Source organism: Gekko japonicus, unplaced genomic scaffold, assembly GCF_001447785.1.
Source record: "Gekko japonicus isolate JY-2015 unplaced genomic scaffold, Gekko_japonicus_V1.1 scaffold1116, whole genome shotgun sequence".
Lineage (NCBI taxonomy): Eukaryota > Metazoa > Chordata > Lepidosauria > Squamata > Gekkonidae > Gekko > Gekko japonicus.
The window spans coordinates 160,083-172,281 of NW_015172590.1; the positions used below are offsets into that span (position 1 = coordinate 160,083).

The 12,199-nt window shown below is 41.4% G+C and overlaps 1 protein-coding gene across 1 annotated transcript in view; it reads left to right on the forward strand.

Annotated features, from left to right (window-relative positions):
- The window catches only part of TDRD1 (tudor domain containing 1), a 65,683-nt gene that overhangs the window by 15,438 nt on the left and 38,046 nt on the right, over window positions 1–12,199 (forward strand). The window contains 8 exon segments of the mRNA XM_015421498.1: window positions 203–379; window positions 1,997–2,140; window positions 2,833–3,004; window positions 4,179–4,217; window positions 4,554–4,593; window positions 7,277–7,298; window positions 7,695–7,857; window positions 8,329–8,436. Of these exon segments, the coding sequence (XP_015276984.1) occupies window positions 203–379; window positions 1,997–2,140; window positions 2,833–3,004; window positions 4,179–4,217; window positions 4,554–4,593; window positions 7,277–7,298; window positions 7,695–7,857; window positions 8,329–8,436 (865 nt within the window).

Consider the following 12,199-nt stretch of genomic DNA (forward strand, 5'->3'; position numbering starts at 1 on the left):
CTGCACAGCCAATCAAATCTCCAGGGGCCAATCAGGAGCCCTACTGGGGCGAAAGCCCCACCTGGCCCTGCCTACTTTCTAAATACATTTGGCTGGCACCAGGAGAGGTGTCGGTGGGCACTATGTTGGGGACCCCTGAACTAAGCAGTACAGATCACGTGTTATTGGAGACAAACCTGTTCCAGTATGACTTCCTTTCTAGGGTGCAATAACTGTGTTCAATAATCCTAATGATTTCTATGTACAAGTGAACTCGCAAGAGATTGTAAATAATATCAGCAAACTTAGTGTGAAGCTGAAAGACTACGATGGAGTCATTCAAGAGGACTATATTCCTTCCAAAGGAGAAGTTTGTGCTGCAAAATATTCCTTGGATCAGGTGACTGAATTTCTGTTTGTGTGTTCAGAAAATTCCAATGGTTAGTTGATTTTCTTGGTAGACTGTCAAGAATGTGTTAGCAGCAACGTTTGTCTTACAGAAAACATTGACTTTAGTAGACAGAAAGATTAATTGTGCACTTGTTTCAAGCTGTGTTGGCTAAAATCTAATAACTGAGTTGTGTCTGTAAGATTTTTATGCCCCCAGTAAAACTTTGCTACAAATAAAAGTGCAGTTTGATGCTGTAAGATTGTTGAGTAACTCTCAAATGAAAATTCTTACAAGCATCACTGAAGACAAATTGGAAAGGATGGAGACACAAAATGCAAGAGTGGCTTGCAATTACCCTTTATTTTTTAAATTTATTTTTATTTCTGTTATTTATAGTTCATCTTCCCCACAGGGACTCAAGGCAGATTACACATAGTGAGTCAGTACAATCAACAAAATGGGACATTTAAAAACCAGTGCATCAGGAATGTGGAAGTCTGGAACCAAACAGAAAGAACTGAAGTATAGTATAAGTATTAACACGACACATTAAGTAGTGCAGGAGTTACATAATAGGATCCTGTTTACAGAGGGCATGAGCATGCTACCTCCATGCAATTGTTGGGTTGTCTTCACAGTGCAAACACGTGGAAGAAGTGTTCGTGCATCTGCTCCCACCCCATAATCATGAATGCTACTTTCTGAACATTAGTGATAATGTGGAGGGAGCATAGGCATGGGCACTTTCTCCATGTGGGTATCAGTGTGTTCAATCAGTGCACAGAAAGGTTTTTTTAATATGGGGCTACTGTGAGTGATGGGAGTGGAGGGGTGGTAAAGAAATAACGCATAATAAAAATCTAATGTTGCTGATCAGTAAGATTAAACAATGAGTGGGTTGCAAGAAAGGTGCATATGAAACATCTTGGTCTGCAACTATTGTTCAGTGGACGCAGAGTCTACTTATAACTCAGCAGCAGTAAGATGAATAGGCAGTCCAGTGCCAATGTCATGCAATCTCAGTTACCCAGTGATGAAACTTTCAGGCTGTAATAAGTTGCAATGTTAGTGAGGGCATAGTAGAGTACTTCAGATTCAGGAGAGAACGGCTCAAAGCAGGAGGTTCTATTCAGACACAGTGGCAACTGTTATGGGAGCAAGCCTTGGGCACCTTCAAACTGGAGTAGTCTGTGCTCCCTGCTCCTCTTTCTTTCTTGTGTAGCTTGGAGACCAGAGATTCCTGGTTTCTAATAAATCACAGTTTGCTTCATCTGGTGTGTTGATTGTCACAGCAAACTCTTTAGGAATCTGGAAATCTTCAGTCATGTGCAGGTTGACAAGGGAAGCAAATAATGTCAACCCAAGGACTTTCAACTAGCAGCCAACTTTTGGTATATCTGAATAGAGCCAATATTTGAATATAGTGGCTGAACTAGAAGTTTTCATTATAGAGGTTTGCCTTGAGTCCTGAATGTTATTACTAATTTAAGTTGTCATTGAAGATTCTGACATAAAACATGCCATTATATTTTCTAATTGCTAAATCAAAAACAGATATTTTCAGTTTTTTAAAAGTTACTATTTATGTTTACAAAAATTCGACTAAGCTAATTTGTTCACATCCAGACCTGGTACAGAGTGCTAATACAGGATGTGGATATCATTAAGAAGAGAGCTCAGGTGCTATACATAGACTATGGAAATGGAGAAAATACATCACTTGATAGAATCAAACGCTTGCATAAAGATATTGGTGTCTTTCCACCCTGTGTAAGTATACATTTTAATATCTAAAGAACTAGTAAAAACTTCCTGTGAAAAAACAGGAAGGTACAAATATGCCCTTTCATTTATTTACTTCATTTATATCCCACTTTTCTTTCCAATTGGGGCAGACCCAAATAGGCTTTCATCATTCTCCCCTCCTTCACTGTATCCTCACAACAGTTCTGTGAGATAGGTTAGGCTGAGAGTAGGTGACTGGCCCAAGATTACCCAGCAGACTTCCATGGGCAGAGTGGGTGTTTGACTTGTTTCAAGTCATAATCCACCACTCTAACCACTAAAACCAATTGGATAGTGTCTACTGTACCTAGAGGCAGCAGTGACAATCACAAACTTAAAAAAATGTGCCTCATGGAATTATACCTTCTCTTCAAGGTGAAATACTTCCTTTTATATCTTGTGTTTCTAAAAAGTGCAAGTTTGAGTAAACAGAATTGTTTAGTTGCTGTCATATAGCAATCATAGTTCTGATGGTCCTACCAATACATCAGTATTCAGAGTTAACTCCAGTCCCAGTGCATTGAATATTCCAGTGGGCTTAGATGGGAGTAAGGATTGCATTGTTAACTTAGATTTTGCCTATTTGAAAGCCTTTTGCTTTTAATATTAACATTTTAAGTGCCCTTAATAGCTACTAATACTGAGTTACTAAGAAGCATACTTTAATTGGTTTTTAGGCTATTAAGTGCTGTGTTGCTAATGTCATCACAGCTATGAAAGAATGGGATTCAAATTGCAGCAGCACTGTTGCTCCACTTCTTATGGGAAAGTGTTGCTCTTTGACCATTGTTGATGTTCTAATGGGTGAGATGACATCCTTTGCTGTAGATGTTGTCCTACCTGATTCTGGTAAGTTTGATCAGTCTATCATTTTCTAGTGGTTTTTTGTTGGAGAAGTTTTCTGTTCAATTAACATGAGGGTCAAACCTAGTAAAATGACTACTGTAAATATCACAAACTTGCTATTAGTGAGATATGAAACTTAGGGATGGATATCTTGTTGGACAGAGGCCTTAGCTTTGTGATAGATTTGCATGCATTAGGTGCCAAATCATTTCTGGTTAAAGATGTTCACCAGTTCCTTCTCGGCTTTTCATCAAATTGATAGCTATTTTATTATTTAATGCAGGGTTCCCATGGGCACCATTGTGCCTGCCAATACCTTTCCTGGTGCCCACCAAGCATTTTAAGAAAGTGAGTGTGGCTTTTGCCCAGCAAGACTTCTTATTGGTCATTGAAGATTTGATAGACTGTGGATTTCTAAAAACTATGCTTTGACAGCAGCTGCCACCACAGCACAGGGATCTTCATAATGTGACTGAATATAAGCTGCAGCAGCCACTTTGTGGCTGGGTCTGCCTCTTGCAGCATTTGGTGGCAGCCATTTTGTGCTTGCTGTGTCAGAATTCCAAAGGCTTGAAAAGGTTGGGGACCTCTGACTTAATATATCTTTTGATTTCCTCCTAAAGAGCGTAGAAAGGAGAAGAGCTTTGGGGGCAAGAAGTTCTCAGATTCCTTGCTGCTTTGAAGCCTCCATAGTTAGCATAGCAGTTATAGTGGCCACAACACCGAACTTCTGCTGCTGGAAGAAAAATGCTTCTTAGTCTGTCTGCTGCAGAGAGTCTCTTTTCTCCCCTCCACAGAGGGGGTAAGGCTGCTTACAGGTTGAGGACTAGTGCATTAAAAATTAAAGTTGGTTGAATGCTGGCTGCCATTACTCATGCTAAACAAATCATGTTGTCCTTGTTTAAAAATCTAGTTTGACACATAGTACCCATCTTTTTTGACTCCAGTAGTGGTTTTGTATAGAGATGTCATTCCATGTGTGTTTCATAATTGATTACAAGTCCTGGAATCCTATGTCTGATGCTAAGGATTAGATTATTCACTGTAAGTCTTTAAACATGTTCTGTAAAAGCTGCACATTGCAAGTAGCATGGATCTGGAGAAAATAAAAACTGTCATTTTAAATGCATTACTTTGTAGTTGTCTTTGTATGAATATTAATAAATATATCTTTTAGGTAAACACTTGCATGAAATACTGCTAGAAATAGGACAAAGTTCAAAGGAAATGAATAACAAAACAAATTCAGCTGCTGGTGGGTATTTAAGTTGTTGTTATGCTGTTCCTTTTTGGTTTTATTGTGGCTTGTATGTAGGCAGACAGTTACCCCTAAGAAACATGCCCTTACCTGTTGAAATAGATTAAATTATTGATGCAGCCTTGATTATTGGACCTGCAGGGGTATTCATGCAAACACTAGAACAAGTTATAGCGCTAAGAGCTAATTTACTAAAATCAGGAGAGCTAAGTTGCCAGAATCCTGGTTGCAGGCTGGCGTACTTAAGGTTTGTGGAGCTGTCTTTTCTTTCTTGTCAGAGATGTGGCCAGTGAGTACTTTGGAAGAATTAACTGGTCTTTATAGACTATGGCAAGTTATAAGTCTCTAGTGTTGGCTCAATATGAGAATCTAGTAAGGCTTACCTATACTTGTGAGACCATAATCCACTCTTTTTTACCTTAACCTCTGCATGCTCCTTTTCTCCATCTTTTCTCTAGGCCATTCAGGGCACTAGTGGCATAGTTTAATTCTTTCAAAGGGGATCGATGGTTCTGGGCTCTGCTTATTTAGTTATTTATTTTCTGCATTTCTGCATTTATATCCCGCCCAGCCTGTAAATGGGCTCAGGGCGGGTTTACATCATGTTAATAAATATAATAAAATTTAAAACAGATTATAAGCATATAAAAACAGTAGTGGAAGCTTGCAGTTGGGAGATTCCGGCCCATTGATGTCACTGGATATGGCCGGTTATCAGTGAGTGGGTGACAGCAACCTCGGGGAGGCTACATGTGGATGCCCACTGAATTTCCCCCTCCAACCAAATGGCTGCATAGAACTCTTGCACACAGCCATGCATTCAGACTACGTCTGTGTGTAAGGATCAGTGAACTAGCGCACTAATTCAACACAGGTATTAGAAGAAGACTACAGATGGGCAATCTGATTTCCTCCTAAAGAGTGTAGAAAGGAGAAGAGCTTTGGTGGCAAGAAGTTCTCAGATTCATTGCTGCTTTGAAGCCTCCATAGTTAGCATACGTTATTCAGGATGTGTACAGGAAGCGGTGGTCCCTTAGGTATGTTGGTCCCAGGCCGTATAAGGCTTTGAAAGTTATTACCAACACCTTGAAGCAGATCCTGTACTCAACTGGTAACCAGTGCAACTGACAAAGCACTTGCCGAACATGCACCCGCACAGGCGCCGCCACATTTTGCACCAGTTGTAATTTCTTCATGCTTCAGGGGTAAGCCTGTGTAGAGCGAGTTGCAGTAATCAAGCCTGGAAGTGACCATTGCATGGGCCACCATAGCTAGGTCCTGGGGGAAGAGATAGGGCTTCAGTAGCCTGATCTGCCTAAGATGGAAAATGCTTGTCAGCTATTGTCTAAACCATGCTTGTGAATTACATTGAGCACTGTGTTCTAACTCAGGTGTAATAGGGTTGGTGCACATGATCATAGTAAAAAAGGAATTCAAAGTAGAAACTCATTCCTAAGCATGGAGATGACTTTGGCACTAGCATGTTAGAAAATGAGAGTCTATCCTTATGAGTATTGCAGTGGGCATTTTGACTGAACATTGACTTGCCTTCTGGAGGTGAGACTTAAAGATGTGTGACAATGGCTTGATGCTACTGATAATGAAAGGGAAGAGCCAGTGGTTATGATATAAGTTGGCACCCACAGTTGTGCAGTCCTGGAGGAGAATTGTAGGTTTTTAGGCCAAAGGTTAAAGTCCAGGAACTCTTAACGGAGCATTTTTAGAAATGCTGCCTATTCCAGCACAGAGTCGTCTAGACAGATGTAGGATTAGGGTTCCCCGTACATTGATGAAGTCAGTGGTGGGATGAAAGCTTTAGATTGGTTCAGCACTGATGAATATGTTGGGACAAACGAATCCTGCACAATAAAGATGGTTTCCACTTAAACTGAAATGGACCGAGACTGCTGGTGCTAATTGTCAGTCTTGCAGCAGTGCTTACATTGGATGGGGGTATAGAAATGGAATGGGCTTAGAATTTGACTGTGAGTGTGTGTCAGGAAATGATAGCCATGTAAGTAGGTAAAAGGGCAGCAGGGGACCTTATCATGCTGTATGGAGAAGGAAACAAAGTAGATATTTATATGCAAATACTAGAAGATTCTGAGCTAAGGCGGAAGAGCTGGTGTTACTTGATGTTAATTTGTATAATACAGATATAGTGGGCGTTGGACATGGTTGGACATGGAAAGTCCTGGCTACCAGTGAGTATGAAGCTGTATAGAAGGTGGAGTAGCCCTACGTGTTAGAGACAGCATTGTATAGGGGAGAGAGCTGTATATTGTATAGAGAAAGAGCTGTATAGGAAGGTGGAGTAGCCCTATGTGTTAGAGAGAGCATTGTGTTCAATACACTAGAAAACTTCAGAGAAATAACTACCCCTAAAGAATAGTTTCATGTGCTATGGATAGACATACGAGGCTCTGAAGTTAATACTGGGATGTGCAGCAGTCTGCCTGACCAAAACCGAGGGTGATCTTGAAATGACAAAAGAAATAAGGAAGGCAACCAGAAGGGAAACTTCAACTACTCTCATATTGATTGGGTGAAAAAGTGTTCAGCATGGAAGAGACGAGACTATCTTCTAGATACTGTAAATGATTGAAGGGATTAGTCCACACAGCACTAATTAGAGGAGAGGTAATCGTGGACTTGATCTGGGCACTGCTCAGGGCCTGATGTGAGACACATATGTTGTTGCACCAGCTATGAAGGGTGATAACAGTACTATTAAATTAAATATTTATGTGAAAGGAAGGTGCCCCAAAAGTGCACCTCACCAGATTTGATTTCAGAAGAGAAAACTTTCCAAAAATGGTGGGATTGGTAAAAAGGAACCTGCTAGGGAGCAGAGTAGAGTGGGTCAGATCACCTCAGAATGCTTGGAAATGAAGTATACTGGAGATTAGGTAAGGTACCACTGGATCTAAGAGGATATCGACGTGACTCACCCGCAAAGTCAAGGAATACAGAGAACTTTGTCTTTAAAAGTGCCCAAACAAGTGAACAAGAAGGAGCACAGTTTCTGGCAAAACAAATGTAAATTGACAATAATGTAGATAAAGAACATTAAAACAAATAGATAAAAAACATTAAAACAAATGTTTTAATGCATCACTTTAATTACTTTAAATGCATCAGAATCGGAAAACTCATCAGGGAGGTGGTGTGTGGGGCCCATAGATAAGAAAAGAGTAAAAGGACTGCTGAAGAAGGCAGATTGCAGAAAAACAGAATAACTGGTCTAATCCAGCATGGCTACTCTTCACATATTCTTATGAGGTTGTGGAATGAGTACTTCAGGCCTTTAGACTAATGCTTGCTTATTAATAGTGTCTTTCAGCTTTAATTGCTATTAAATACCAATAGAGGCTAGTAATTGGATTTGCTATGCATTCTTTTTTTAAAATCTTTTTATTAGATCTAACCATGGAGAAAAGCTCCAATCAGGAAAAGACAATAGAGGGTAGAGATGTCGTTCACAGTGGTTGCCTAATCCCACAGATTGATTCACTGTCTGTAGGAGATGCGTTTTTTGGTATGGTTGCCCACATACAGACACCAGGATACTTTTTTTGTCAGCTTCTAGAAAATGGCCGTAAGTGTTCATTCATTTATTTGAAATGTTAACATGTGTGCCTAATTTGACCCCACAAATGGAAAGGACATATGAGTTCTGTATGTAGTCTGAGAGAAGGAACGAATATATAAAATGAGATTGCTTCTGGTGTTGCTGTTTTGTCCACTTAACCATCCAGCCGGTTGCCATATGGTCTGTCAATATTACAGGGCTTTTTTATGCACCAAAGGACTGGAATTGCTTTCAGGCAAAACTTAGAATTCTGACAAGTGTAACAGGCATTTGAATTTCCAGTAACTTAAGCACTTCATATTGCCTACCTATACTCTGAAAGAGATCGGTGCTGTTGAAGCAATAATTATGAAACTAAGACTCAGTTCTTGATACAGAAATAATAAATTTCTGTATTATAAAATCTTAGCTGATACATGAATTGTTCCATGGTTTAAATATATAACATTCTCATATAAGTACCTGTGTTGTAACCAGGCAAACTTGCTGAGTTTCAAGCATCCCTAAGTGAATACTGTGACAAACTCTCCGCTGTCCCTGACTTCTATCCAGCCGTAGGAGACACATGCTGTGCCCAGTTCACAGGTAAGGGGTAGAGAGAAAAAGTCTGTCTTGTAGACGTAGACAAGTGCCTGCATAAAATGAATTTATCAAATACTAAAGTAATTAGACATCACTAGCCTGTGATTGTGTGTGCTTGTGCGTGTGTACGCTGTGTACGGGAGTTGCCTTTGACGAGCTAAATGTGCGGGAACAGGATCGATGATTAGAAGGTTCTCCACCTTACCCTGATAATGCAGCAGTGCTGAGGTATCTGTTCACTTTAACCCTAAACTTCATTCTAGTGTTACCTTATAGTACTACCTGCCAAGCAGGGAGCTGCTCATGTGGCCCTGAAGAAGATGAAGAGATTGGATTTATACCCCACCCTTCGCTACCCAAAGAAGTCTCAGAGCGGCTTACAATCTCCTTTCTCTTCCCCTCCCCACAACAGACACCCTGTGAGGTAGGTGGAGCTGAGAGAGCTCTTTCGAGAACACCCACTGAGAGAACAGCTCTGAGAGAACCTTCGACTGACCCAAGGTCACATCAGCAGCTACATTTGGAGGCATGGGGAATCAAACCCAAATATCCCAGATTAGAGTCTGCGCTCCTAACCACTACACCAAACTGGCTCTGAACCCATGCTGAACAATACACGAGGAAAGGTATTTTAACCTTCTTCTCCTTGCATACCATATGGTTGAGAAAAGAGGGAATAGAATTCAGGAATGCACATCTGGTCCCAAATTTTCACCCCTTCAAAGGAAACCACAGTGTTAGGAGTTGTATTCCCTATGCACTTGGAGTTTGGGGGGCAAGGAGTTCCTTTGCCCAAGTAAATACTATTGGCAAGATGGTTAAGAACATAAGAGAAGCCAATGTTGGATCAGGCCAATGGCCCACCTAGTCCAACACTGTCAAACGGTTGCCAAAAACACCAGGTGCCATCAGGAGGTCCAGCAGTGGGGCCAGGGCACTAGAAGCCCTCCCACTGTTGCCCCCCCCCCAAGCACAAAGAATACAGAGCATCACTTGCCCCAGCCTGAGTGTTCCTATCAATACCTTGTGGCTAATAGCCACTGATAGACTTCTGCTCCATATGCTTATGGACTGATGCTTATACTGTATATGCTTACACTGATGGACTTCTGCTGCTTATCTAATTCCCTCTTGAAGCCGTCCATTCTTGTAGCCACCACCACCTCCTGTGGCAGTGAATTCCATGTATTAATCACTCTTTGGGTGAAGAAGTACTTCCTTTTAGCTGTTCTAACCCGACTGCTCAGCAATTTCATTGAGTGCCCACGAGTTCTTGTATTGTGAGAAAGGGAGAAAAGTACTTCTTTCTCGACCTGCTCTATCCTATGCATAATCTTATAAACCTTAAAAACTATAAAAGACCTACAATACCTCACAATGTATCACGATGGTCAAAGGTCCTTGCTCAGATCTATTGAGGCTAAAAGGGAAGATAATTTCCAAATCAAATGCAGGACTGCCCCCCCCCCCAAAAAAAAAGTATTCTCAGCTACTGCATCAGACTGCTTCTCAATTAGCAAAATAGGATCTAAAAGAATCGCTAAACTGGTGGACTGTTTTTAGCTAATCCTGTTACTACAGCCCAAATAACATATGGTTTCTCAACCAACATCACTACCTCATCTGGATTCAAATTCAACTTGCGCTCTCTCTATCTAGTACTTAAGAGGCCTTACAGTGTCAAGGTACTGCTAGATCTTTCCCCTAGAGAAACTAGCCTGGAGACTATGTGCTCCTGCTCCCTGTTAACCCGAGGAACTCCGTCTTCATGAACAGCACTGAAAACTAGATTAGCCAACCAGTTGTCATCTCAGGAATAGTGTTCATACAATGACCAGAAGAGAGATGGAATGAATGGAGAGAGGAAATGTAGGGGTAGACTGATGGGGTTGAACATGTTCTTTGGTTAAGATCAGCAGAGCTTAAGTTTAACTGCCAAAATGGGAATGCAGCTATTCTTCGGGACACCAGTTCCATTGCCACTCTCATGAGGGATCCCTCTGTTAATGATGGAATATATGTAAAGTCTTGGCAAGGATCTCAGATCCAGCTACGTACTCCAGAGAGAGAGGATGGCTAAGGCTGAATCCTTGGCACCAGAAATGAACCTGGGTGCCTTTGGGACAAATCTGAAGCAGGTCTACTATGAAGTAAGGCCTGATTTTACTGAGGTCCTTTCCACACTAGGCCTGGTTCAGCCCTGTCCCCGAACTGACATTCTACACTACACATGAGTTCACCCCTGTAATTATCTCAGGGTATTTTTTTGTTTCCGCATTACATTGAGGTCACCCCGGTTTCGCACCACACTTGTCCTGGGATAAATGGATGCTGTTATAACCAGGGATAAATGCAAGGTATTGCGTCATGAACTGAGCTCTGATAAAACCAGGGATGAGCTCCAAGTGCGGAAAAGACCCATGTGAGTCTTGCTCCCAGGACTGTTCGTAGGAGTGGGGACTTAGTGCGTGCTGTCAGTGGACTTCCTCTTAGCAGCAAAAAGGTTATCAAGAGCTTTGCTTTGAATGATCCAAATCCTGGTTGCTTTTTCAATCAGAATGAATATGCAGAGGAACAGTTCTCACTGAGGTCAGTGCATGGTCAAAATCATTATATGCACCTGGAGCTTGATAATGTCTGTGAACCAAAGTTATCTAGACTACTGGGGGGGAAGGACAGTAATATTTGACCCAAATTCTTTGGATTTTGGCCAAGGCTATAGTTGGGAGGGGAATGAAGGGAATGTGTCTGTCCATCTCAGGGCTTTACCACCAGGCCTCTGGGAAAACAGGACATGATATGGGAATGTCCAAGAAACCCTCACTACAGAGACATGAGAGGGACTAGAATTAGAGAGAGTGAGGTACACCCTCTTGCAACCTCTGCTAAATCTTCCTTTTTTAAAAAATGGGGGATGCCATGGATAGAGAGGAGATGGCAATAAGCAGAAAGTGAGCCCTGAGGCCTAGGAGAAATACTGCCAGTCAGAGTAAATAATACTGCCATAGATAAACTAATGGTCCACTTCTATGTAAGGAAGCTTCATATATTCATCCAGGAGCGTGGATGTAGGCATGTGCCTGTATAAAAGTTAAGTCTTTGACTGTGTGTGCTATGGCTTTATCGTTAGGAATGAGCTCTCATTAAAACTTGTATTCACTGATTTGCATTGTGTATCATGCAGCAGTTTCAGACATGTACAGAGTGAAGACCTGGATTTTAAAGTCTTTTACATGATTAATTTTTACTAGCCAGTGTTTGCTATTATATTAAATTCCTCAAAAGCAAGAAACCTGCCAGTTACAAGTAGAGATAATCAACTTTATTTTATTTTAGAGGAATGATTTTATAGCCACAGGTTTCACAAAGTTAAAATCCTCCGGTGTATATATAACTAGCAGTAAAGCCCGTTGTGAAAGCAATACAACGAGATCTAGAAAGATGTGATTTGTAACGAATGCATAGGCTGGAAGGAGGTAAAATACTTCCTGGAGATTTGGGGGGTGGATTCTGTAGAGGGCAGCATTGGGCGGGGGAAATGTCATAGGGTCTACCCTCCAAAGCAGCCATTTTCTCCAGGGGAACTGATCTCTGTCATCTGGAGATCAGTTGTAACAGCGGGAGATCTCCAGGTCCCATCTGGAGATTGGCAACCCTAGGGGAAAGTCAGCTGCACAGCAGGGGGTTGAAGAGAATGGTTTGATGGCTGCTGGGCCAAGATTGGCAACAATAGTTCCCCAGGAGCAAATGGCTGGTTTGGAGGGTC